Source organism: Gossypium arboreum, chromosome 2, assembly GCF_025698485.1.
Source record: "Gossypium arboreum isolate Shixiya-1 chromosome 2, ASM2569848v2, whole genome shotgun sequence".
In the NCBI taxonomy this organism is placed as follows: domain Eukaryota; kingdom Viridiplantae; phylum Streptophyta; class Magnoliopsida; order Malvales; family Malvaceae; genus Gossypium; species Gossypium arboreum.
The window spans coordinates 14,607,719-14,630,693 of NC_069071.1; the positions used below are offsets into that span (position 1 = coordinate 14,607,719).

Below are 22,975 nucleotides of genomic sequence, written 5' to 3' on the forward strand. Positions count from 1 at the left end.
GAATTGTGTAATTCATATTCGAGTTAAACCGAAAAACTTAATTTTTTATTTGAGTTGATCCGAATAACTTAATTAACTCAAATAACTCGAACTATTTAATTTAAAATTTAAATTTTTTATCGAGTTTTTCGAATGAAATCTTGCTCACCCCTAGTGCCAGCCATTAGTTTGCCGACATCCAACAAAAATAATTTTTAAATGAGAAAAAGTGGTGCCGATTATTTATTGTTTAGCGCCTAAATTTTTTAAATACTAGTACAAATGTATACCAATATACTATGGTTTGGAAAAAAATAAAAGGGTGCCAACCATTAATTCTCTGACACTCAATTTTTTTAACACCTAACACAATCATCAAGCAATAATTGAGTTAAAAATTAATAATTGGGTCAAAAATCAATGTGAGACCGACCACTTAAGTTCCTCAACTTAATTTTATTGTTTATTTTAAATTATTTAAATGATTATTTTTAACTTAGGTTTTTTATAATTATTATTTTTTGAGTTATTTGGGTAAAATAGTCTCTATTATTGAGGTTATATGTTTTCTGTATTTTCATTTCTTAAATAAAATATTTTATTTTAAAATAATATTCAAGTTGTCACATCTACTTTTAATCTACGATATATTATCAAACACGTGGACAAATTTTTTGACTCTTTAACCACTAAACCGCGCGGGAAACTTTAATGAAATTCATCGATTTTAGCATTTAAGCTTAAAATACAAAATCGTGGATATAAATAAAAAAGAGGTTGTATAAAATTGTGATTATATATTATTTTCATCTCTTTTCAATAGATAAATGAGAAATTAAATTTTTCTCCTAATCTTTAGTATTTTTAATTGAATTTAAATCTTTTCAAGAGAAAAAATTAAAAATTAAGAGAAAAATTTAATTTATCATTCTTTATTGAAAAGAGTTAAGGATGACTTGAAATTACAGTTCCATACAATTCCTTCTCATAAATTAAAATGCTTTAAAAATTAATGAATGTAAATGTATTTGTAATTATACATATATTATTTAAATTTAAAATATTATTTTTACATAATAATAGTACTTTAATTAAGGAAATATTTTTGAAAAAATATATTTATATGTTATATTATAAATATAATTTAAAATTAAATAGATAATTTGATACATTATTTAGCTAAATTACATAGTATTTATTATAAATTATTTATATTAATTTTAACTAAATTATATAATATTTATTATTAATTATTTGTACTTTGACCAATAATAAAGTAATTAGATAAAACCACATAAATTTACGGTATGCATATTGATATATGATTTCACCACTCTCCATATTGAGAATTTTCTACAGTTAAAATTCCTAACCAATCAAACGGAATCCTCCTATTAATAGAACTCCACACCCCATCTTTATCTGACAAATTGCAAATCCTCTCTACTTCTTCTTGTTCCCTTGATTTTACCTCACTTTCTAGCCAACCAAATACCACAAGAATGGGTGTGGAATTCGAAAACAGTAATTGTGCGAACCTCGTGTTCACATATGGCACCTTGAAACGGGGCTTTGCCAATCACGTGCTCCTTCAAGATTTGATGCGAACGGGAGACGCCGTATTCAAAGGCACTTACCGTACCCTGGAGAGATACCCGCTCGTTTGCGGGCCATACCGTGTCCCTTTCCTCCTCAACATGGCTGGTTTGGGACTCCGAGTCACGGGAGAGTTGTACGCCGTGTCAGCTCGGGGGCTGGACCGACTGGACGAATTGGAAGGCACGAGTCGCGGGCATTACGAGCGGAGGCCCATCCATCTGACGCCAGCTGGGGAGGAAGAGCTATTACCGTGCGCAGTTCAAGCGTATTATGCGCACAAGAGTTACGAGGAGGAGATGTGGAAGAAGAACAGGAGAAAAGGGTTTGGGGTATATTCCGAGAAAGAAGCCAAAGGTTATGTGAAACGTAAGGATAGGCCTCAAAATCTCAGTTTCTTGGATCATATTATGATCTTCATTTCGTCTCCTTCTGATTAAATCAATAAACATAAACAGTTCGAGAAAAATTTTGAATGTTGTAATGCTTGTAAAATTTTTCTCGAGATTTCAATGAGAAACGAGATTGAATTTTCTCAAATTTGTTGCCATTTTTTGCATGGGCATGGTGGAAATTTAAATGTCGCATTTTGAGTTTATAAAATTACTTAATGGTGTTTAGGTGCAAAATTTTGGGCTTCCATTGAAATTTATTTTCTTCTTCATTCAATTCTCTTTTGGCCTCTAATAGATACATTACGGGAAAGGGTTTAAAAAGTTTAGGTAGTTGGTAAAAACATTAAGTTACATATCGGATGAAATTAAGCTAATATAATGAATGGCTATATATGGGTGAAAATAATTGATGGAAGTATTAAGGCTATTTTACTAAATTAACTCAAAAAATTTTGACATTTACAAAAATGACCCAGGTTCAAAAACAATCACAAAAATAACTTGAAATGAACAGTAAACAACTCGTATTTTGCACCCATGATTGCCAAATGATTGTGTCAGACTTTAAAAATTTAATTTTTTTAGTTTTGACCTGTCAATGGCCGACACCAGGGTATTTTTTTTAAAAATCATATCATATTAGTATACAAAATACGAGTTTTAAAAAAAATTTTTGGGTGCTGGCTTGTCAATGTCCGGCACCAAGTACAAAAAAAAATTCAAAATTTTTTAAAAAAAAAATTTGCTCTCTGAAAATACCAATTTTAAAAAAAAAAATTGGGTGTTAGCCTGTTAATGGCCGGCACCCAGTACAAAAAAAAATTCAAAATTTTTTTCAAAAATTATTTTTTTACTCTCTGAAAATACTAGTTTTAAAAAAAAAATTTTGGTTGCTGGCCTGTTAATGGCCGGTACCCAGTACAAAAAAAAAATTCAAAATTTTTTTCAAAAAAAATTTTTTACTCTCCGAAAATACGAGTTTTAAAAAAAAAATTTTTTTGGGTACTAGCCTGTCAATGGCCGACACCCAGTACAAAAAAAAATTCAAAATTTTTTTCAAAAAGAAATTTTTTACTCCCCAAAAATACGAGTTTTAAAAAAAAAAATTCGGGTGCTGGCCTGTCAATGTCCGGCACCCAGTACAAAAAAAAATTTAAAATTTGTTTCAAAAAAATTTTTTTTACTCTCCGAAAATACGAATTTTTTTAAAAAAAATTTTTGGTGCTGGCCTGTCAATTGCCGGCACCCAGTACAAAAAGAAATTGATTTTTTTTTAAAAAACATTTTTTGCTCTCCGAAAATACGAGTTTTTTTTTTAAAAAAAATTTGTACAGGGTGCTGGCCATTGACAAGCCAGCACCCAAATTTTTTTTTTTAAAACTCGTATTTTCGAAGAGCAAAAATTTTTTTTAAAAAAAAAATTAAAATTTTCTTTTTGTAATGGGTGCCGGCCATTGACAAGTCAGCACCCAAAATTTTTTTTTTAAAACTCGTATTTTAGAGAGCAAAAAAGAAAAATTTTGTACTTGGTGCAGGCCATTGACAGGCCAGCACCAAAAGTTTTTTTTTAAACTCGTATTTTATATACCAATATGATACGATTTTAAAAAAAAATACCTTGGTGCTGGCCATTGACAGGCCAAAACTAAAAAAATTAATTTTTTAAAGCCTGAAACAATCATTTGGCAATCATGGGTGCAAAATGGGAGTTGGTGCCGGCCATTGACAGGCCAAAACCCAATTTTACTGTTCATTTCAGGTTATTTTTGTGATTATTTTTGAACCTGGGTCATTTTTATAAATATCAAAATTTTTTAGGTTAATTTAGTAAAACAACCAAGTATTAAGGGTAAATTATACAATTAGTCATCTGATTTTTTTTTTGTCATCAAACTACAAAAATTTTCGTTTTGTCACTAACATTATCATTTATTTTGGTTATATTCCTAACCATCACAAAATTTGCCTGGTTTTGTTCAATAAGCTTTACCATCAAAGGACGTAGACTATTAATAATTTTCTTCGTGATTTTTTTATTCAGAACCGTACATAGACTGATTGGTCTAAATTGTGTAATCCTTTCCGGCCCTTGAATCTTCAGTAGTAAAACAAGTAAGGTTCTGTTGATTCTAGGATCCAACGGGCACTCCTCCATCACCCACCGCACCAATGTATAAACCGAAGGCCCAACAATATCCCATTGTGCTTGATAAAACTTGGCATGAAACCCGTCTATCCCCGGTGCTTTAAGCGGAGCCATTCTAAAAATTGCACTTATAAAATATTATCTTTTAAATATTATTTATATGAAATATAATATATATTATTCATTTCTTTATTTTTTTATTTTAAAACAATAAGCGTGTAACCTTTTAACCCTACTTGTGGAGTTAAAAAAACTCTATCTGATGTGTATTAAATAATTATCCAATTATTATTATAAAAAATAGATTTTAGTATCTAAATTAAAAATTTTTGATAATTAAATAATGCAATTAAAATAGTGATCATTATTGTTTATGGGGAAAGTCTTTGAAAGGAAATTCCTACACTTTTTCTTTATGTACATTATAGTCATGGCCCTTTCCATTAAACATCGATACTCAAGAAGCTTTTCTTTTAAATCGTCTCAAAATATGTCTCAAGGGACACACTCTCTGAAGCAGGTTTATCGACTATGTTAGTCACTATTATCTTAAACTGTGTCTCATCATCTTCACTTCAAGTATTCTAGAATGGTGCGGTCATTGATGCCTTTAGACCATCCCGAGGTATTCGACAGGGAGATCCTCTATCACCATATTTGTTTGTGTTGTGTATGGAGAGACTGGGTCACCTAATAGAGTAAGCAGTGAGTCAAGGGAGGTGGAAACCGCTGTTGCTTTCTAGGAGAGTCCCAATATTGTCACATTTAATTTTTGTGGATGATCTAATGTTATTTTGTGAGGCTATGCCGAAATAAGTTGAGAGTAAAACTGAGATTCTGGACACGTTTTTTTATTATTTGGGACAGAAGGTGAATAGAAATAAATCTCAAATTTTCCTCTCACCTAATGTACCGAATAGAACAGCTTCAGATATCTGTAGAAAGGTGAGGTCATTGAAAAACTAGCTTGCAATTTTATTTGGGGATCCACATGTAAAGTAAGGAAACCAGCATTGTTAAGTTGGGCCGAATGTTGCCAATCGATTGATGTTGGCGGTTTTGGTGTGCGAAGTCTAGCTACTTAGAATAAGATTTTTTTTTTTGATAAAGTTAGGCTTTCAATTACTCACTAGGAATGATGCTCTATGGGTAAAAATTGTGAGAAATAAGTATAATGTTTGTGATAATGCTTTTTTGATGGAGACGATTACAGAAAGTGGTGCAGTTGATAGTTAGATGATGAAATTATGTGGTATTCATCGAATGATGTGTCGAGGGTGGAAGATTTGTTCATGTCCCAGTAACTCACAATGCAGTCGCTGATCATATAGCTAAAGTTATGGCAACAAGATTCATAGAGGTCCAAGTATTTGAAGTTCCACCTCCTTCTGTGTGGGAGTTAGTTCAACAAGACTTTATTAGCTTTATAAGGGATAATGTGCCATCTCAATAGTATCGCTTAATGTTGTTTTATTTTACCAAAAAAAGATAATATTTTATAAATCAAATAAAGAAAAGAGAAGAAAATAAAAGGACAGAAGAGTGAATTCGATCTTTGGTGGTTTTCCTTGTGGGTGATGAAAATTGAGGGAGAAGAAGAATGAACGATTATATTCAAGATAGGGACAGCAATTATAACACATATTAGGTGGCGACGGAGGGTAGCAGAAGAGGTACTCGTAATAGTAGCACCATTGAAAAAGGATAACAACAATGATAACAAGAATAAGAATAAGAAACAACGAGCGCAAGGGGTTAATGAGAAGTTAGCTATTGTGACAATGGGGGAAGTGACAATTAGAGAGGAGAAGAATAAGACTAAATTGATAAAATTGTAAATGTAGAGGGTTAAATTTATTTAATCATTTAGAATTAAGACTAAATTGATTGAATGTGTAAATGTTGAGGATTAAATGTACAATTATGCCAATTAAAAAAGCCATGTCATCATTTCCGTTAATGATTTAACATGGGATTAGTAAAACAAAAATACACTAATAAATGAGTCAGTAATTGTATAGTTTACCCAACTATAAATAAAGTCACTTGCTTCTGTACTAATATTAAAAGATAAAGTTAATTAGAGTTGATTTAGTAGTCACACTTTTTTCTTTTGAATTTGGTTAAGGGATTTTGAAAGTTATTAATATTTACAAGATTAGTTCATTTCATAAAAAAGAAGGAATTTTCTCCTATTTATAGTTAAGTAGTAACAAATTATGGTTAGGTAGTATAACATATTGTGTTACAATAATGATAAAAAAATAAGGATTGAATCTTTCTATTTTATTTTGATATGATTTGATCTCTTATTATTAATATTATGTTTGATTAAAATTATTAATACTATTAAAAATTGTTAGTAGACTAATACAATTTTTATATAATAATAGTTGAAATCATGAGATTGAGTTGAGTTTTTTAATTAAAAACGTAGTGACGAATAACTTTTTTATCTACCATTTGAGTTTTACGGTATATGTTTGAGATTCATGATTACTCTTTTTAACAATGTCATTTTTAAGGTTTTAATTTGTGTTCTCTCATTGACTCGACAGTAAAATTAGACAAAAAAAACAATTTTTTAAGATAGGGTTTTAGGCCACTTTTTAATTATTAGGAAGATAAGTCAATTTTGCACAATTGGCTATCACGCAAGTGAAATCGTGCTTTATTGAACTCGAACGTAAACCACCCACAAGAAACTACACTCCTTTATGAAAAGGACTATATATCGGGATACAAAAATTAAAATTAGATGATTCAAAAGTCGTTTCGAAGATAACTCGAAGATCTACAATTTTGGCATAAGAATTGCCCAAAAGGTGGTTAGAAGTCACAAAAAGTCGAAGTTACCCTTGTCAAATCGAGTAGTTAATCTCCAACTTCTTGCAAGAAATTGCACTGCTTTACAAAAAAAATGACCATATCTTTAGCTACAAACCTTGAAATTAGGTGATTCAAAAATTATTTTGAAAAGAGATCGAATTTCTACATCTAGGAATAATAATTGCCCAAAAAGATTATCAGAGCATCTTAAAAAGTCTAGTCTAAGTTGACTTTATAGAACATTAGACTGGTTCCAGATTCTCACATAAGTTCAATCTTTGCTTTCAAATGATCAAATCTTCTCCACTTTTCTCTAATTCATGGATTACATGATGTGTGGGCATCGTTCCAAACACAAACATACATAATAAATCAAAATTCTTTAAAAAAAAATTATTCCTAAATAAGCTCTCTTGTTAGATGAATGAGTGAATTGACAACTAATGATTTTTAGTTCTCATCAATTCATTGATTTTCATCAATCAATAGTCTTTTCGCTTCAGCCATTATGAGATATTTGTAGAGGGCTTATTAGAGTTCTAATTATTTAGAACTTCTAATAAAATAAAGATTCCTATGCTGAGTATAACAACAATGGGCAACATACTTAATCCCACAAGGACTATTGGTGGCGCGTACAAGCTTCCTTGGATGGTAAGCATATTCTCCCATATGTGTCAGCCTACTTCGACCCTGTTGGGTCACTTTAAGGCTCACATATAAATTTTGGACTCTTCATTAATTTTAGTTAATAAACCAAAATTAATTTCCCAATTAAATAATTTATACAAGCCCTATTTTAATCTCTTTAAATTCACAACCACTTTACCATATTAAAATACATGTGTAATTTTATTTTATTCTAATTAATTAGAACACATGATCTCTTAATTTAGATCCACTTTAGATTCATCATTTAATCAAATTAAATAGATATTTGAAATGACTAAATTAATCCCAGATCAAGCTAATCATTGAATAGAGAAAACACTTATTACTCTAATGAGTAAATCCAATGAACCATTTCTCCTTGTTCAACTGGTTATGGTTCCTACAAGCATTCATGTTAAACGCAACCCGTTAAATAATTGTGTTGAGCTAGTGGAGGGACCGGTTTTGCACATATATGAGCTTAAATAATTTGTAATTAAGTTTGAGCTTTTCATATATTAATCACAAATTATTTAGTTATAAAGTCATTTTACTAAATTACCATGACTGAACTCCCTATCATTTACCAATATGAAAGCTACAGATTTCAAACTTTAGTCTAATGACCTTATCATATGTGCGTTACCCTCATAAGATATCCATAACCGTTTTAGGTTAAATCTATTCATCTAATTCGTTCTAATATATCTCATGGTCATCATTGTACCTTCTGCAATAAAAATGATCATTAATCAAATTAGTAATGGTAAAATTATTTCTCTCAAACAAATGACCCTTAGCCAAGCTCCATTTTCCATTTTCATAATCCATACAATGCTAATGAGAAGATATAATTTACGCTTTTATTGAGATATGATTCTACTATTTTGAATGAAGCCATATCATGCATAAGTCATGTACCTTACATACCAACTTTCAGCCTACTATCATGAGAGCGCAAGTTTTCAATATATTAAAGCGCATGAGTTACACACACATGGTCATTCACTTAGGATTTATGTAAGCCACACTATGAATGTCACAAGTGAATAAATACACAAACAGATCCATGGTTAATTTAACTTGGGTCCTGTCCAATGTAATTGCAATTCAGACAATCATATTCATTTCTCTATTTATAGGAGTCAATCTTTGCTTCGATAGTCAAGACAAGCTATCTCCCTAATTGGACTTATAGATGACGTAAAAGTGCCCTATTATTTAAATCATTTGCTCATATGATTTTGTAGATTAATAAAAATTTAGATTACCTACTAATATAAGTTATCTTCTCACATTATAATTTGTCCATATAATGCAACATAATATTAGTTAAACTTTGGGTAATCAACGAGTCAATATTTGCTTATACATTTTGTTTTACTTTTAAAAATCATTCAAGACAATCCAAAATAGAGGTGTGCATGGGCCGGGCTACCCGGCCAGGCCCAAATGCCTGTCTGAAAAATGGGAGGGTTCGGATAAAAATATAGGCCCGAAATATGGGTTTGGACAAAAAAAGGAGGCCCGTTTAGAAAATGGGTCGAGCCTCGGATAAACCTTTTTTGGCCCGGGCCCGGCCCAGCCCGAATTATATACTAAATATATATATTTTTATTTTTAATCATATTTACATGTTATTTTCAATTTTAATATAACCACTTTTTATTATATTTTCAATTTGTGTATTGTTTTAAGAATTGTTTGTCTCATTTTTTATTTGTTTCTTGTTTTAATATTTTGTTTTTATGTTTTTAAATATATTTAATTTATTATATTTTAAAATTTTTTATTTAATGAAATAAGCTAAAAAATTAATATGGGCCAGGCCGGGCCGGGCTCAGGCTTAACAATTTTATTTCGGGCTGAGCTTGGACAAATTTTTAGGCCCATATTTCGGGCCGAGCCGGGCTTGGGCCTAGAAAACGGGCCTAAAATTTTTCTTGGGCCCGGCCATGCACACCTCTAATCCAAAATAAAGATAATGAATAACATTTGTTGACTGTTTGATCATTTTAGTTTGATCATTTTAGTAATTTATCAATTATGAGGAAACGATTACGCTACGGGTACAAAAATCTTAACATAATGTGCTTATACACAAATTAGTTGTAAAATTATTTTAAGACATATTTGAGCATATTAGAATTTAAAGAAAATTTAATTCATATTTAATAGTATAAAATGAATTTACGTTAAACAATAGAGATGAAAGAGTTCATAATATAAAGTTAATGTCAGAGTTTTATTAATGCCCTTGTAAGTTAGCTAGGAAATTATTAAATAGATATGACATGCCATAGGATCACAATAGTAATATTAGAGATGTATGGGTTAGCGCTTTGCAATCCTAGAGAGTTTGAGCGAGATTTCTATTGTACTACATATGCTTCATAGTACAATTCACAACTATATATTGGCATTTTCTGCCCTCTAGAGAGTTTGGATGGTTTACGACATTTACTGCCTATTTGGATAGTTGGTTGGATTAGACTCCCTATCTAATACAATTTTTCCTTTAGTATTACCTGGATGTAAAATCGTTAAAGTGTAAAGAAAAAACTTTAAAAGTGAGCTAGATAAAAAGTGATAAAGATACAAAAATCTAAAGATAGTTTCAAAATTCTTAAAGACAACCCAAGGGATTCATAGCAAAATTTCATTGTAAAAGCATATGGTTACAACAATTAAAAGTACAATAAAAAATTTAAAAGAGTTTCTCGTTGATAAATAACCAAAGAAAGATACTAAAGTGTTACACTGGATAACAAAAATATAATCATAATTTTAAAGAGTTTCCATAGTAAGGATAGTTTGAAGAGTTTTTAATGTGTAATAAAGTCATTAGCATCCATGTTAAAAGAGATTCAACAAATGATAGCATAATAAAATATTCAAAAGTCTAAGATGATAAATGAGAATTAGTGGTAAAAATTAGAAACACATGTTTTAATGCTTACTGAATGTATTAAATTGAGGTCTATGATTAACGTTTATAACTGGTATATTGTATATTTAGAGCCGGTATGAGCACCATTGAGCTTCAAAGAATGCTCAACATGTGCACTTGTTTTTTCTTCGTGTGTAGGTAGTCTATTCTTAAGAAAGAGGAAGCATGTTACAAGCTACATCAAATTAGGAAGTCGTCACCACTTTGGATGTATATATCTTGTCTTGATACGTGTAATACATGCAACCAAAACCATTTCATCACATTTGACATCCCAAAATAAGTTCAAAACATGCTAATTAAACAATACAAATACACAGTTTGGTATCCTAAGTAAAATTTCTAGCTTATAAAATATTAAAACAATTCAAAACTCTCAATCAAAAAATTAAAGAAACATTGTACTAATAAACTAAAATGTCCAAGCTAATGTGTACCAATATGTCCATTAGGCAAACCATTATAAACGAAATAAAAAGACTCAAAGTACTGAATGTCCTAGGTACATGTCATAACTAAGCAAAACTAAGAAAGTCTTTATGAAAAGGAAGTGTGGAGACTATAAGGTGATAACACACAATCATGAACTTCTCGGCTTATCTAAATTTGGACAAGGAACAAACAGTTTGATATGTCGAGTGAAACGCTTAGTGGTGTCCATCCAAATTCTAAAATGTCATAGAGAGAGGCTAACTCACATGCATTCTACAATCAATTCATAAAGAAAACATACTTGCATAAATGAAAATCAAATTTAAATTATTAAAAAAGTTTCCATTATATATTATAGTTTTTATTATTTAGCCCATATAAACATTTATGGAAGTCATATTGGATACACAATTATCAAATCAAACCCCAGCAATAGGCAAGGTGCAATGACACAATATAATGTTTATGTTACTCTGATCTATGCAAAGCACATCTTAGCCAACCTTACCTTGTGAGTGCGTAAAGCGTAACAAATACTCCTAAACGCATAAGCAACCCGCATAAACACATAATTAAAGAGCTCTATATACGCTATGTCATGCTAACTATACCTGATAAGCTTTCTATAATGTTATAAGGACTATCAATTTATTAACAAATAATTGTCTCATTATTTTAATACGAGAATCAATAGATACAATCAAGAACATACAATTTCATGTTGGTAGTAATTCAAAACTCTATCATATTATTCAATAACCAAATTATCTAGTTTTAATAAATTCTAATGTCCTAAGCAAGCATATTACCACACACTACATGTACAAATCAAAATTTAAATGACACAAATTGATATTCCAACAATCTATTAGTTAAATCTCTCGAGCAATCACTTTGCCCTTAGCTTTTGACAAATTTCCCACTTCTTTTGCTTCAAATCAAAATTCAATACGCAAATTACTAACAAAACCAATCATAGAAATACTCTAAACGATATAATTAAATATAAATACTGCAAATGATGTAGCCAACTTTGCTCTTCACTACCACATTGAAAAACCCAAATAGTTTTTACCCAAAGATCACAAAACTATTCTCTCATAGATTCTATATTGATTTTCATTCCTTTTAAATACTCTTATCCTTACCCAGAACTTATTGAGAAGGCACCAAAAACCAAGCTCTCCTTCTCCTGTTCTTCTCTAACAAGAATTTGACGATAATGAGAAAGAAAAGAATTTGAGTTTTCACCCATCCAATCAAAAACTTCTCCTTTAATACGTAAGTTCTCAATAAAATAACATTTATTAATCTCGATTCAATGATTTTGATGGAAGAAATTGAAGAAATGCTGAAAAAAATTGATATGATATAAATTATTTAAGAACTTTACCAAACTTATCCTGGATCAACACAAAATTTGATGCCAATTTTTTTGGAGCATTACAATGTTTGCATCTTAGGATGGGTGTTGTCTTGCTGTTAAGCGCGGTCATTTTGGTGGAATTTTTGTATGCCATATTAGTGTTTTAAAGTATTGATGATTATCTAGTAGTATGGACCATGAAATAGGTTTTTATTGTACCTCAAGTTGGATAATTTGTTATGTTCTTATTTGACTTTATAGATGAACTCGTCTAGGTGAGAATTGGAAGCATTATGTAGGCCATTAAAGTAATTTCCTATAAAGTTGAAGTGTTTTTCAAGTCAATAGAGACTTTTCTTGCAAGCAAATAAACATTACAATAACCTTTCTTGTGCATTGTTGCACTTAAGTAACAATACCAGGGTAATGGTATCAATACATCTAAGTCAGTAGCTAAAATTCATTTTTAAAGCAATATGGTAATGAGACTTGCCCTTGAAATCTCGCTACCTGGGACTCGTATCAATACCCCTAGATTAGGTATCAATATTGGTAAAAATCGAATCAAAATTAGAAAATTAGGGGATCTAGGTATCGGTACCCAATGGGTGGGTATTGATACCCACATGTAGACTTATATCATTACTTCCCTTAGAGGTATTGATACTTCATAGCTTACTTTCTAAACATAGATAAACCAAATAATTGAGCCCAAAATTATTGATAGAGTCATAATTCACTTATATAGTGCCATTAATATCATCTGATTGATAGACAGATATAGTTCACCAATAGTATTACCGGAGACACCTCTAAGTGTCAAATGTAGCACATCTAATCGAGGTTGTTGTTGACTCGAGTTAGGGGGTGTTACACTTAAGACCCCAACTAAAGCCAAAAATATTTCTAGTTGGTACAAAAAAAAATGATATTTGCTCCATTTTATCGATTGTCCTTGAAAGAACAACCAACACTTGCAACCAACATACGAAACAAGCCATACTAAGAAGTGAGACATCATAAAGCAATTTTCTACCTATGTTAATGATATGCAATAAAGGGTCGAGACATCGAAGAAATAAATATAAGAAATGAAATTTATACTCTTAAATTATAGAATATAAATTTATTAGAATGTTTGAGATTTACTTTCCATTAAACAAAATTTACACTTTCAAATTCCATAATTACAAATTTTCTCTAACTCATTACTTCGTTTACCATTAAATTTTTCTTTGAGTTGGTATCCATTTAATTTGTGGCACCAACTCAATCAATGTCATTATTTATATATACACAATGTAGGTGAAAGAAAACATTTTATGTAAAAAATTAATCTTTTAAAATTTACTTAATAATTATTATTGGAGTAATAGTGAAAGACTTATTTATAAATTTATTAAATATTCAATTCTTTTATTTAAAGATTATATAAAAGTATAAAAAGATAAAAACACTATCAAGACAATAATAATGATAATAATGATAATAATAATAATTTAATAGAAAATGTATATTAGTATTTCTCTAGTTGAGTTATACCCGATTACCTATGACATCAAATTCAATAAGAAATTTAAATAATAGTATAAATATTATTTTTCATTCTAATATATAAAAGTATATAATTCTAAATTAAAATGATAAAAGGTAAAAATTGTAAAATGTATGAACTAAATGTGGAAATTTAAAAGTTATTTATCTTTAACTTCAAAAAAAATTATCTTTTAAAATTTATTTTTTAACTCCATCTATAATATAATTGTTAAATAATATATTTATTTTTGTGATTCAACTCTCAACAATAGGTAATAAGAAAATTGTATGCTAATGCCTCCTTAGTAGTGATTGAAGGTTTTTTTTTTTTTTTTAAGTTTAGTATTGAAATCTTGAAATTATTATTTTCACATTATAATTATTTACATTTTAATGTAAAATTTAAAATTTTAATTAAAGATTAATTTTATTAAATAAAATATGATTAATAGATTTTTCAATGTAAAATTTGAATATTTTATAAAAGTAATATCTTAATTAATTTTTATGATTTTTATTTCGCTTAAAAATAGAAGTGATTTTACTAAAATTTTAAGCAAAAGATTATTATAGAAAATTAATTTAATAAAGAGTTCATAGTTTATAGTTGATGTTGATTTATATGAAAAATTGTTATAAATGGTAAAAATAAAATATAAAATATCAATTTTATAATTAACTTGACTATTATAATAAAATGTTGTAATCAAAAGTGGTTATTGGAGAGAGAGCTAGCTAACATATTACTCACAAAAAAAAAAAATCGGTTAATGGTTTAAAGGTTACCGTTTATGTCAAGATTAAAATTTTGAAATTTTAAAATATAATGACTGAAAATGATCCTATTTGAGAATGTAAATTAAATCTACAACTTTAAGCATAGTGTGAGACTAATAGTAAAATTTAACCAAACATATTTAATTGTTACCATTTGGGTCAAGATTGAAATTTCAAAATTTAAAAACTACAAAATTAAATTTGACTAATTCAAAACATGTAGAAACTAAAATTAACTAGATTAAAATATAAGTACTTATGTAAAGATACAAAATTAATAACATAATTTCACCCTAATATATATTTTTATTTCTATGATACTTATGAATGCATGTGCTTGTTATTTATTAATTGTTTGTTTGCTTTTTGAGAGAAATTTTGTAGAATGAATTAATTAAAAATATAAATATTATTTTTTATTATAGAAAGGATAGAATTTTTAATCTATATTTATAATTTTTATGAGTTAGTGTTTTTAAAAGGAATTCCCAAAGAGTTTTCAAACATATTGATGTATACCTTAAGAATAAAGATGTAGGATTTAAGGTTAAATGATTTTTTATATCATTTAATTATTTAACTATGCTTAATGTTGTTTGAACCTTTCAAAGTGCATATTAACTTTTGGTACTGATCTTTATACTTTAATAATAGGAAGCATGCTTAGACCTTGAAAGTGTCAAAGCTATTACTACATTGGCTAATGCTTTTTATTCCACAATATGATTAATTTATTTGCAAGTAACATGAAAGTAATGAATAATAAATTTATAATCATAAATTTTTATCTCTTTTAAGAAATTAATTCTTCTTAAAAGATAGAGTAATTTAATCTCTTTCAATTTTGAAAATAAACAATTAAGGAGTGTTCACTTCCTTCATCAATTTATTCTATTTTTAATTTGTATAATAACCCTAAGTTAACACATTTCTGAATTTTATCTTAATTAAAAAATTAAAAAATTAACTTTTAACATTTTTATAATTTGTCAATCTGTACTGAATTTAAAATTTTGATATCCAATGAAGGCTAAATTTTGTTGACTTTCTAGATTTAGTACCAAAATGACAGAATTTATAAATGTTTAAGGTTAAATTTGTTATTATACCAATTAAATGTTTGATAAATTGATAGAAAAAATAAACGTTGTGATTAATTATTCTTAGTTGCTCACTTTTAAAATTGTCAGAGACTAAATTGTTCTAGTAGTTAGAAGAGAGATTAACTTGCTCGATATCGAAACTAAGAGAGGTTAGAGAAATCTTTTTACCTTTAAATGATTCCCTTAAACTTATAAAAAATAATAAATAATTTAAACAATCGAGAATTAATTCTTAAAACCAACTTACACTTATTTTTATTAAATTTAAAAATAATGCTTTAATTATAATTTACTTTGCGTATAATATATAAAACTGTAACACTACCCTTTTGATACCAACCCTCAACTCAAATGAAGTTTAGTTTTCTTGTTCTCCAAAGGGCACCTTTCTTCTTTGTTGCATTATTTATTTTTAAAAAGCATGCTTTGATAATAACATTTCCCTAAATAATTCATTCTATTTAATTTATTATACTTTGTTTTATAACCCACTTGTATAGTTTTTACTATAAGATTTATAACTTTTTAGTCTTAGGGTAAGAATATTATATTTTAAATATGAGATTTCATGCCCTTCCAGATTCACGAGTTTGCACTAAGCAAAATTAATTTTATTTTTCAATAGGGTCCATCAAATAGATACATTGGGTGAGATGCAACCGTATTTTATAAAAAGAAAAAGCAGCAACCACTTATTAAATTAATAGTATGTTTGGTTCAAATAAAAAGAATGTAACAATTATTTTGTGGGAATGAAATAAAAAAAATAAGTATTAAATGTTTGGTAGGCATCAGATTAAGATTAATAAACTATTATTTGGTTGATAAGAAGTATTGTAGAATAGTTGAGTAATAAATGTAAAATATTCTTTCTTTTTTAACCCTGGAATGAAACAATAATAATCTCTATAATTTTTAAAACTAATGAAGTATATTATTTTTAAAACTATAAAAATATGTTTACAAAATTTTAAATATATAAATTCTATAATAAATTATTTAATTTGTATAAATTAATATTATTGAATAACTATTGCCCAATTTTTTTTTAATCATTTTATTTTCCCTCTCCTCTCTCTCATGTCTATCCCTTCTTTCTATTTATTCAACCACATAACTGCCATCGCCATGCACCCATTGTTTCTCTTTTCTCTCTCATCTCTTTCATGCCTCTGTTGTTCATACACAAAAGCATTACTCTATTTCGAAAGCAAACATCCAACAAACATAATAACAGACAGAACAATGAATATTTGAAAGGGAAAATAGTAGCTTTCATCGACAGCATTATTATATTGTATAGATAGTATACTTCGCTTGCGGACCTAATAAATTATGAATGATATTCTCTATAATTACAGCTCTCATGTCTATATTATATCAATTATACATTTGGTTACGCTATCAAACTCATACAAGCTATAAATGATGCCTCATTGGAACACATCTCAACATCACCATCACCATTGCATATCTCCTTACTTGAGGAATCCTCATTTCGATTACAGATGTAATAATACTGAGAAGATGAGATACATTTTCAGGTTCGACAAGTAGAAAAAAAGATCCATATCGTTACTCATACAGTGGCCCTGTCACTCGCAGGGCCTGAGTCGCTCAGAAATAAGCATGGCAGTCTTTGTAAATTGTAAACAAGAGCTAACCTTCTTCAGCAAATTCATTTCTGTCTGTTAGTTGTTCTGTCCTGCATTAACATATAAGGATATTAGTACACCACAGGCAAGGATATTAACATGTCTAACCTAAACCCTAAACCCTAAACCCAACTTGGAAAATAAGACCATAAGAAACTCAATACTCGATAGACTAGGGATAACACCATCCCTGACGTATAGCTCAACAAGGGCCTACACCATAGACAATCTCACCTGGGTAAGGCAGAAACAAAAAGAGATGCTAATATATGGGTCTCCAGAATCAACTTAACGTCTAACCTAAAATCAATTGAAAATAGTTGAGAGGCCCAACCACAGAAAACCCAAAACTTAATAAATGTGAGACAACAGCACCTAATCACGTCGCTGACCAAAGATGCTAATGTATTGATCACCAAAAGCCTTTTAAAAGCTGCACAGCAGGTCTAATTTCTGGCAGTGATAAGATTACTGCCACTGAATTCAGAAATAGTGAAGACGAAGATGGAAACCACTGAATTAATAGACTCGACTACAAGAGCAGTAACCTTGGGGGAATTTGAAAGGGAGAGGAACAGGAAGAACAAGCATTGAAACAATTTTAACTTCAAGCACTTCCACTGATTATGAACCGTATGGTAAAATTGGAACTAAAAAGTCCTTGACTCTAGAGTTAGGCCAATATGTTTGCAAGTCTTCAAACACCAGCTCTAAGCTTTATAGTCATACAGGTGCTCCTGCTTCTCCGCATGGCATTCATATTGTCATCAACCACCATTATTTTCTATCATACACTTAGACTATCAGCCTCACTATAACAGTCATCCTCTATAACAGGGTCTCATTATAACAGACAAGTTTGTAGCAGAACTGATTTTTTCAGTTTTATTCTTACCCTCTATAACAGCTTTTCATCTATAACAACCATAAAGTATACTCTTTACTAAAGTACTCTATAAGAGCCTCTTGTCTCAAATTTTAGTAAAAAAAAGTTCTATTCCTAGGTAAAAAAAATACTTTAGTTAAGATATTATTTCCATAAAATGTTTAAATTTTATATAAAAATATATTAATAATATTTTATTAAATGAAAACAATCTTTAATAAATGGAATTATATTTTCAGTTCTATTAAATACATGATCTAAATCTCATTAATTAATATTATTAATATATTATAGATTATAATTTGAAAATCTACAAAATATTTAAATATGATTTGAATCTCAAATATTGTTTATAACATTCAAAATTTTGGCAAACAAATGGAGTTGTTATAAAGAGAGTTGACTGTATTTAACAGCATCAATAGGAAAGCGTTGGAACCTATCCTAAGTGTCATATACAAGGTCCTCAAAATTTTGATCCAGGTGTAAAAGCAATGATTCTGTAAAACTCAAATTTGCTAAGTCAATATCTTAAGTATTGGAAAGATTAAAACATATTAAGAAAAGGGCTCCTCACAATGATTAGGTGAAATTTGAGTAAAAAGAAGATACTAGAATGGTCCTTTTGTCTGAGGTTTTACATAAAAGAGTTATTCTACAGAATATCCCCTACATGCACCCCCCCCCCACCCAATCCAAAAAAAAAAAAAAAAAAGGGGAAACAAAATTTAAGACAGCTAAAAGAATTACCATGTTGATGTATGACTAATACCAAGCCCATTGCAGGTAAGAATCATTCCCTTAAATCTGGCAAGATATTCCTGCATCACAATTACAGTTACCCAGACCATTATAATGTGGAATCAACTGATTAACCTAAAGAAAACTATGCTGATAATTCTAGACTATAGGTTAATGTAAATTCTTACCCGCAAAGTATACTTATCAATTTCATATATTCCAGTTAAATCATACTCAAAGCGCTTATCAGGATCGATTAACACTGCAAAAGGATATAATGATAAGATCATAATATATCAGCATAACATTTCTTTATACAGTTGGGTGAGAAAGCATGATTGTGGGATGATTGAGTTGCAGTCAAATATAAAGGAATCATATGGAAAAGAGAGAGAGTTTTTATTCCAGCCAAGCAGAAGCATTACCGTTGTAAGCTTCGTTTATCTCTTGGAATTTTGCAGTAACAGCACTATCACCCTTGTGCTTATCTGGATGCCACTTCTGCAACAACATAATAAAAATGTTCTCTAGTCAATTCAATTGTAATAAATAAAGGAAGTTTTAAATAAAACAAAAATGTAAAAGCTTATCCATGAAGCAATGGCAAGAAATAAAAGATATGGTTACGGAAAGGGGGAGAGAAGAGAGAGAAAGAGACCACTGACCAGTGCAAGCTTCCGGTAACTTAACCTGATGTTCTCATCAGTTGCATCATAATCTACTTCCAAAATTTTGTAGTAATCCTTGAATAGAAATCAGAAGTATTTATCAGATGCATGCTGACATAACTATAGCATAAAATGAAACAAATACTCACTACATCCAGGAAAAAAGGGACAATTAGCATATGGAAAACATGCTGGTTAAAATGTCCAAGAACTAACACAGATTGTTGCACAACAACCCCTTGTTTGAAATAACTAGATAAGGGGACACAAATTAGTAATTGTTACTATTAAAGAAATTACCACGCAATACAGCATTAACACTAATCTATAAAAAAAAAATTACTTTAACAGTCATCCCCATTCCCATAAACAAAGGGGAAGGAAGAGTAGGAGGGGGGGGGGGAGGGGAGGAAGAGCTACTATGAAAATATATGTATAAATGAACTAATAAAACCAGGTGCCACCTGGCAATCCATGTATTCATGTCACGTTTGTACTATTTTCCCATGTCATAACTTGTAATTGTGCTTAAGGTGTTATATATTCATATAAAATTGACACTTTAACGATTTGCGGTTAATAGAATGACACATTCATGCATTTGTGTGGTGTTTGTATTTTTTTTCATGTTGTGCCATGTTTCATATATTTCTCCCATGTTTTGTGGTTGTTTCGTATCCAAAATTGCCAAGTCTAGAAAAGCATTAAAGCATTTCAATTGATGAAAGGAATTTCTACTGCAGCTTTACATCACAGGAAACAATCAATGTGAAGGATAAGAAAAGACATAATCAATGCAAATATTATCATCAGAAGATCCAATGCAATGCATTTATACTAAAATGAATATACACCGACAAATTTTAATGGCTACTGCCTCAAGACATTCTCTAAACCAATAAAGCAATAAAGAACAGACACAAATATAGTGTACAAAGTTTACTTTTGAGGTAAATGTAAACATGTTTACCACCACATGCTGTTGCAATACGATAGCACTGTCTATTCAGAAATGAGTCCAGTAAAAGATTGCAGAAAACTATATAGCACCACTTTTTCTAGATTTAAGTCACTGAAAAAACTCAATAGTTTCCCTCAAAAAAGTAATCTATAAACTATGTTACTTGGAATAGAGTGTGAGTGTGTGACGCGGTTATGGTAAGACCTTTCTAAGGTTCTCCATCTATTTGAAGGATCTTAGAGGTTATATCCCACTTCCATGGGTCGGACACGAGTGTTAGACATGGGTACTTCAAGAAGAATGAAGAGTTTGAGCAACATAGTCTATAAATGCATTGCAAAAACAACTTTCACAGACTTAATTTTTTACACAATGCACTGACCAAATAATTAGGAATTTCAAATCCACGTAATACCATAAAAAGGTAGAATTTGTTACTTGCTATCATTTTACATAAGAAAGTGAATCTCATTCATGATAATCAAACAAAATTAGAAATGGTGTAATGCTTTTCCACACCTTAATTTCCAAGAAAAAGAAATTGCTAACTTAGACTCAATCTATGACAAAATGTAAATTGACAATTCCTAATAAAAAATAAAAATTGGAAATGATACTCTAATGAATTCGACCAATCCATTAGCATTTTCTTCTTCCCATAAAGTAAACAAACCCATCATAATTTTTCCCCCTTCTAATTTTTCACTTTTTCCTTTGAGCATTTAACTTTGCTCTCCAACTCCATTAAAGAGTTTTATTTTAAACATAATTTCCAAAACCAACCATAACAGTTCTATCTTAACTTCTAACATTTAAAATATCACAAATTTTAACAGTCACATAAAAACCAAACCCAGTAATAGAGTTCAGTTGTGCACAAATAAAAAGAAAAATTAAGCAGTAAAGAAGATGAAGTCAAAGGGTTTTATTTGGATGATAAAAAACTATGCCACTAAGTCAAATACATATTTTGGAAGTCAAAAGATTTCATCAAAACTAAAACTTGGAAAAGAAAAAGAAAAAACAAAGAATACCTTAGAAGTGGAATTATCATTGCCTTCCATCTGCAAATATAATGAGATTGCTAAGCTGAAGCCTCATAATAATTTTATCAGAATTTTCAATGCTAGGAAAAGAAAGGGAATTAGGAATATTTTTTTGGAGAGATTTTTTTTAAGGAGAGGTTATTCGGATGCCACAAGTTCGAATATGGAACTGGGACTTATCTGAATGCTTGTAGCCTGAAACAAAAATATTGGGAATATGGTACGTGCAGTGCACGCGTCGACCAAAGACAGGAACCTCAAATCTAGAGAGGTAGGTGAAGAAATTTTGTGGATTTTTGGATTATTTTTGAAAAACCAAATTAAGGAAGAAGGATGAATAGAACTATTTTCTAATGGAAAAAATAATGTTTAATTTAAGAGTAATTTCTCCATAATTTTTACACTTCACATGGAATGTGGATCTCTAAAGTATTGAAAATTTTATTTTATTGAAATAATAATTTTCAAATTTTTAATTTTAATTTAGATTATTGAAAATAGCTTTCAAAAAATCAATCCAGGAAAATGAAATGATATTTTTGTAAAAATTAATATTTTTTATATTTAGATGATTCTGTCTAAAATATTTTTTTTAAAATTATTTTCTTAAAAGTTTTTTAGTGAAACAAACCTATCATAAATATATTTGTTACAAAATATTATAGTAGAGTCGAAATTTATTTTATAATAAGATAATATTTTTAAATAATTAATATCTTATATAAACTTAATAATAAACAATATCTAATTAAAACTTAATTTAAATTATATATATTACATATATGAGAATCAATGTGACAAGTTAAAGTTAGATGAAATAACTGAAGCTAAGTATAAATTAAACAAATACTCATTTTATATAATTAATATTCACATTTCATACTATAAAATATTTATTATTAAATATTCATAAATTTTAATATATATTTATTATTAAAATATTAATATAAATATTTCAATAAGAATATTTTTAAATTATTATTAAAATAAACTTACAATATTAAATACTTTAATAAAATAATAAATTACATTAATATTTAATATTGTTGAACATTATAATATTTGATATTGATATATTAATATTTTTAAAATTTTAAAAATTAAAATAAATAAATAATAATATAATAGTCTTAGGATTGTTTTAAGGTAAATTATAAAAAAAAAATTCATAAAAGAACTCATTTTCAAAAAATGTCTTTTGTTTTTAAAAGCGTAAATCAATTTTTTAAAAGAGGTTTATTTTTGTTGAATACAAATT

General features: G+C 29.0%; 2 protein-coding genes across 3 annotated transcripts; one reads left to right on the forward strand and one right to left on the reverse strand.

The window, feature by feature from the left end:
- Positions 1-1,331: 1,331 nt before the first annotated feature.
- On the forward strand, positions 1,332-2,115 carry LOC108466559 (putative gamma-glutamylcyclotransferase At3g02910). The gene has a single exon (XM_017766930.2). It carries the CDS (start codon positions 1,482-1,484, stop codon positions 2,013-2,015), a length of 534 nt encoding a protein of 177 aa, XP_017622419.1. The 5' UTR covers positions 1,332-1,481; the 3' UTR covers positions 2,016-2,115.
- A 14,897-nt stretch (positions 2,116-17,012) lies between these two features.
- Positions 17,013-22,093, reverse strand: LOC108462732 (uncharacterized). 2 transcript variants are annotated; one of them, XM_053024386.1, is made up of 7 exons: positions 21,706-22,093; positions 19,708-19,785; positions 19,468-19,543; positions 19,231-19,304; positions 19,052-19,122; positions 17,425-17,460; positions 17,013-17,279 (listed from the first exon to the last, which is right to left on the reverse strand). In XM_053024386.1, coding segments are annotated over exons 1-6 (330 nt in total). In that variant the 5' UTR covers positions 21,736-22,093; the 3' UTR covers positions 17,013-17,279; positions 17,425-17,459. The 2 variants fall into 2 exon arrangements, with proteins under 2 accessions (XP_052880346.1, XP_017618136.1); XM_017762647.2 differs by having other exon boundaries at positions 17,425-17,465; positions 21,706-22,088.
- Positions 22,094-22,975: the final 882 nt, after the last annotated feature.

Coding starts and splice junctions, on each gene's coding strand:
- LOC108466559 (XM_017766930.2), top strand. CDS start 1,482: ATGGGTGTGGAATTCGAAAACAGTAATTGTGCGAACCTCGTGTTCACA.
- LOC108462732 (XM_017762647.2), bottom strand. CDS start 21,735: ATGGAAGGCAATGATAATTCCACTTCTAAG. Junction 19,305..19,467: donor GATAAACGAAGCTTACAACG/GTAATGCTTCTG, acceptor ATCCTTTTGCAG/TGTTAATCGATCCTGATAAG. Junction 17,466..19,051: donor ATTAGTCATACATCAACATG/GTAATTCTTTTA, acceptor ATGTTAATGCAG/GACAGAACAACTAACAGACA.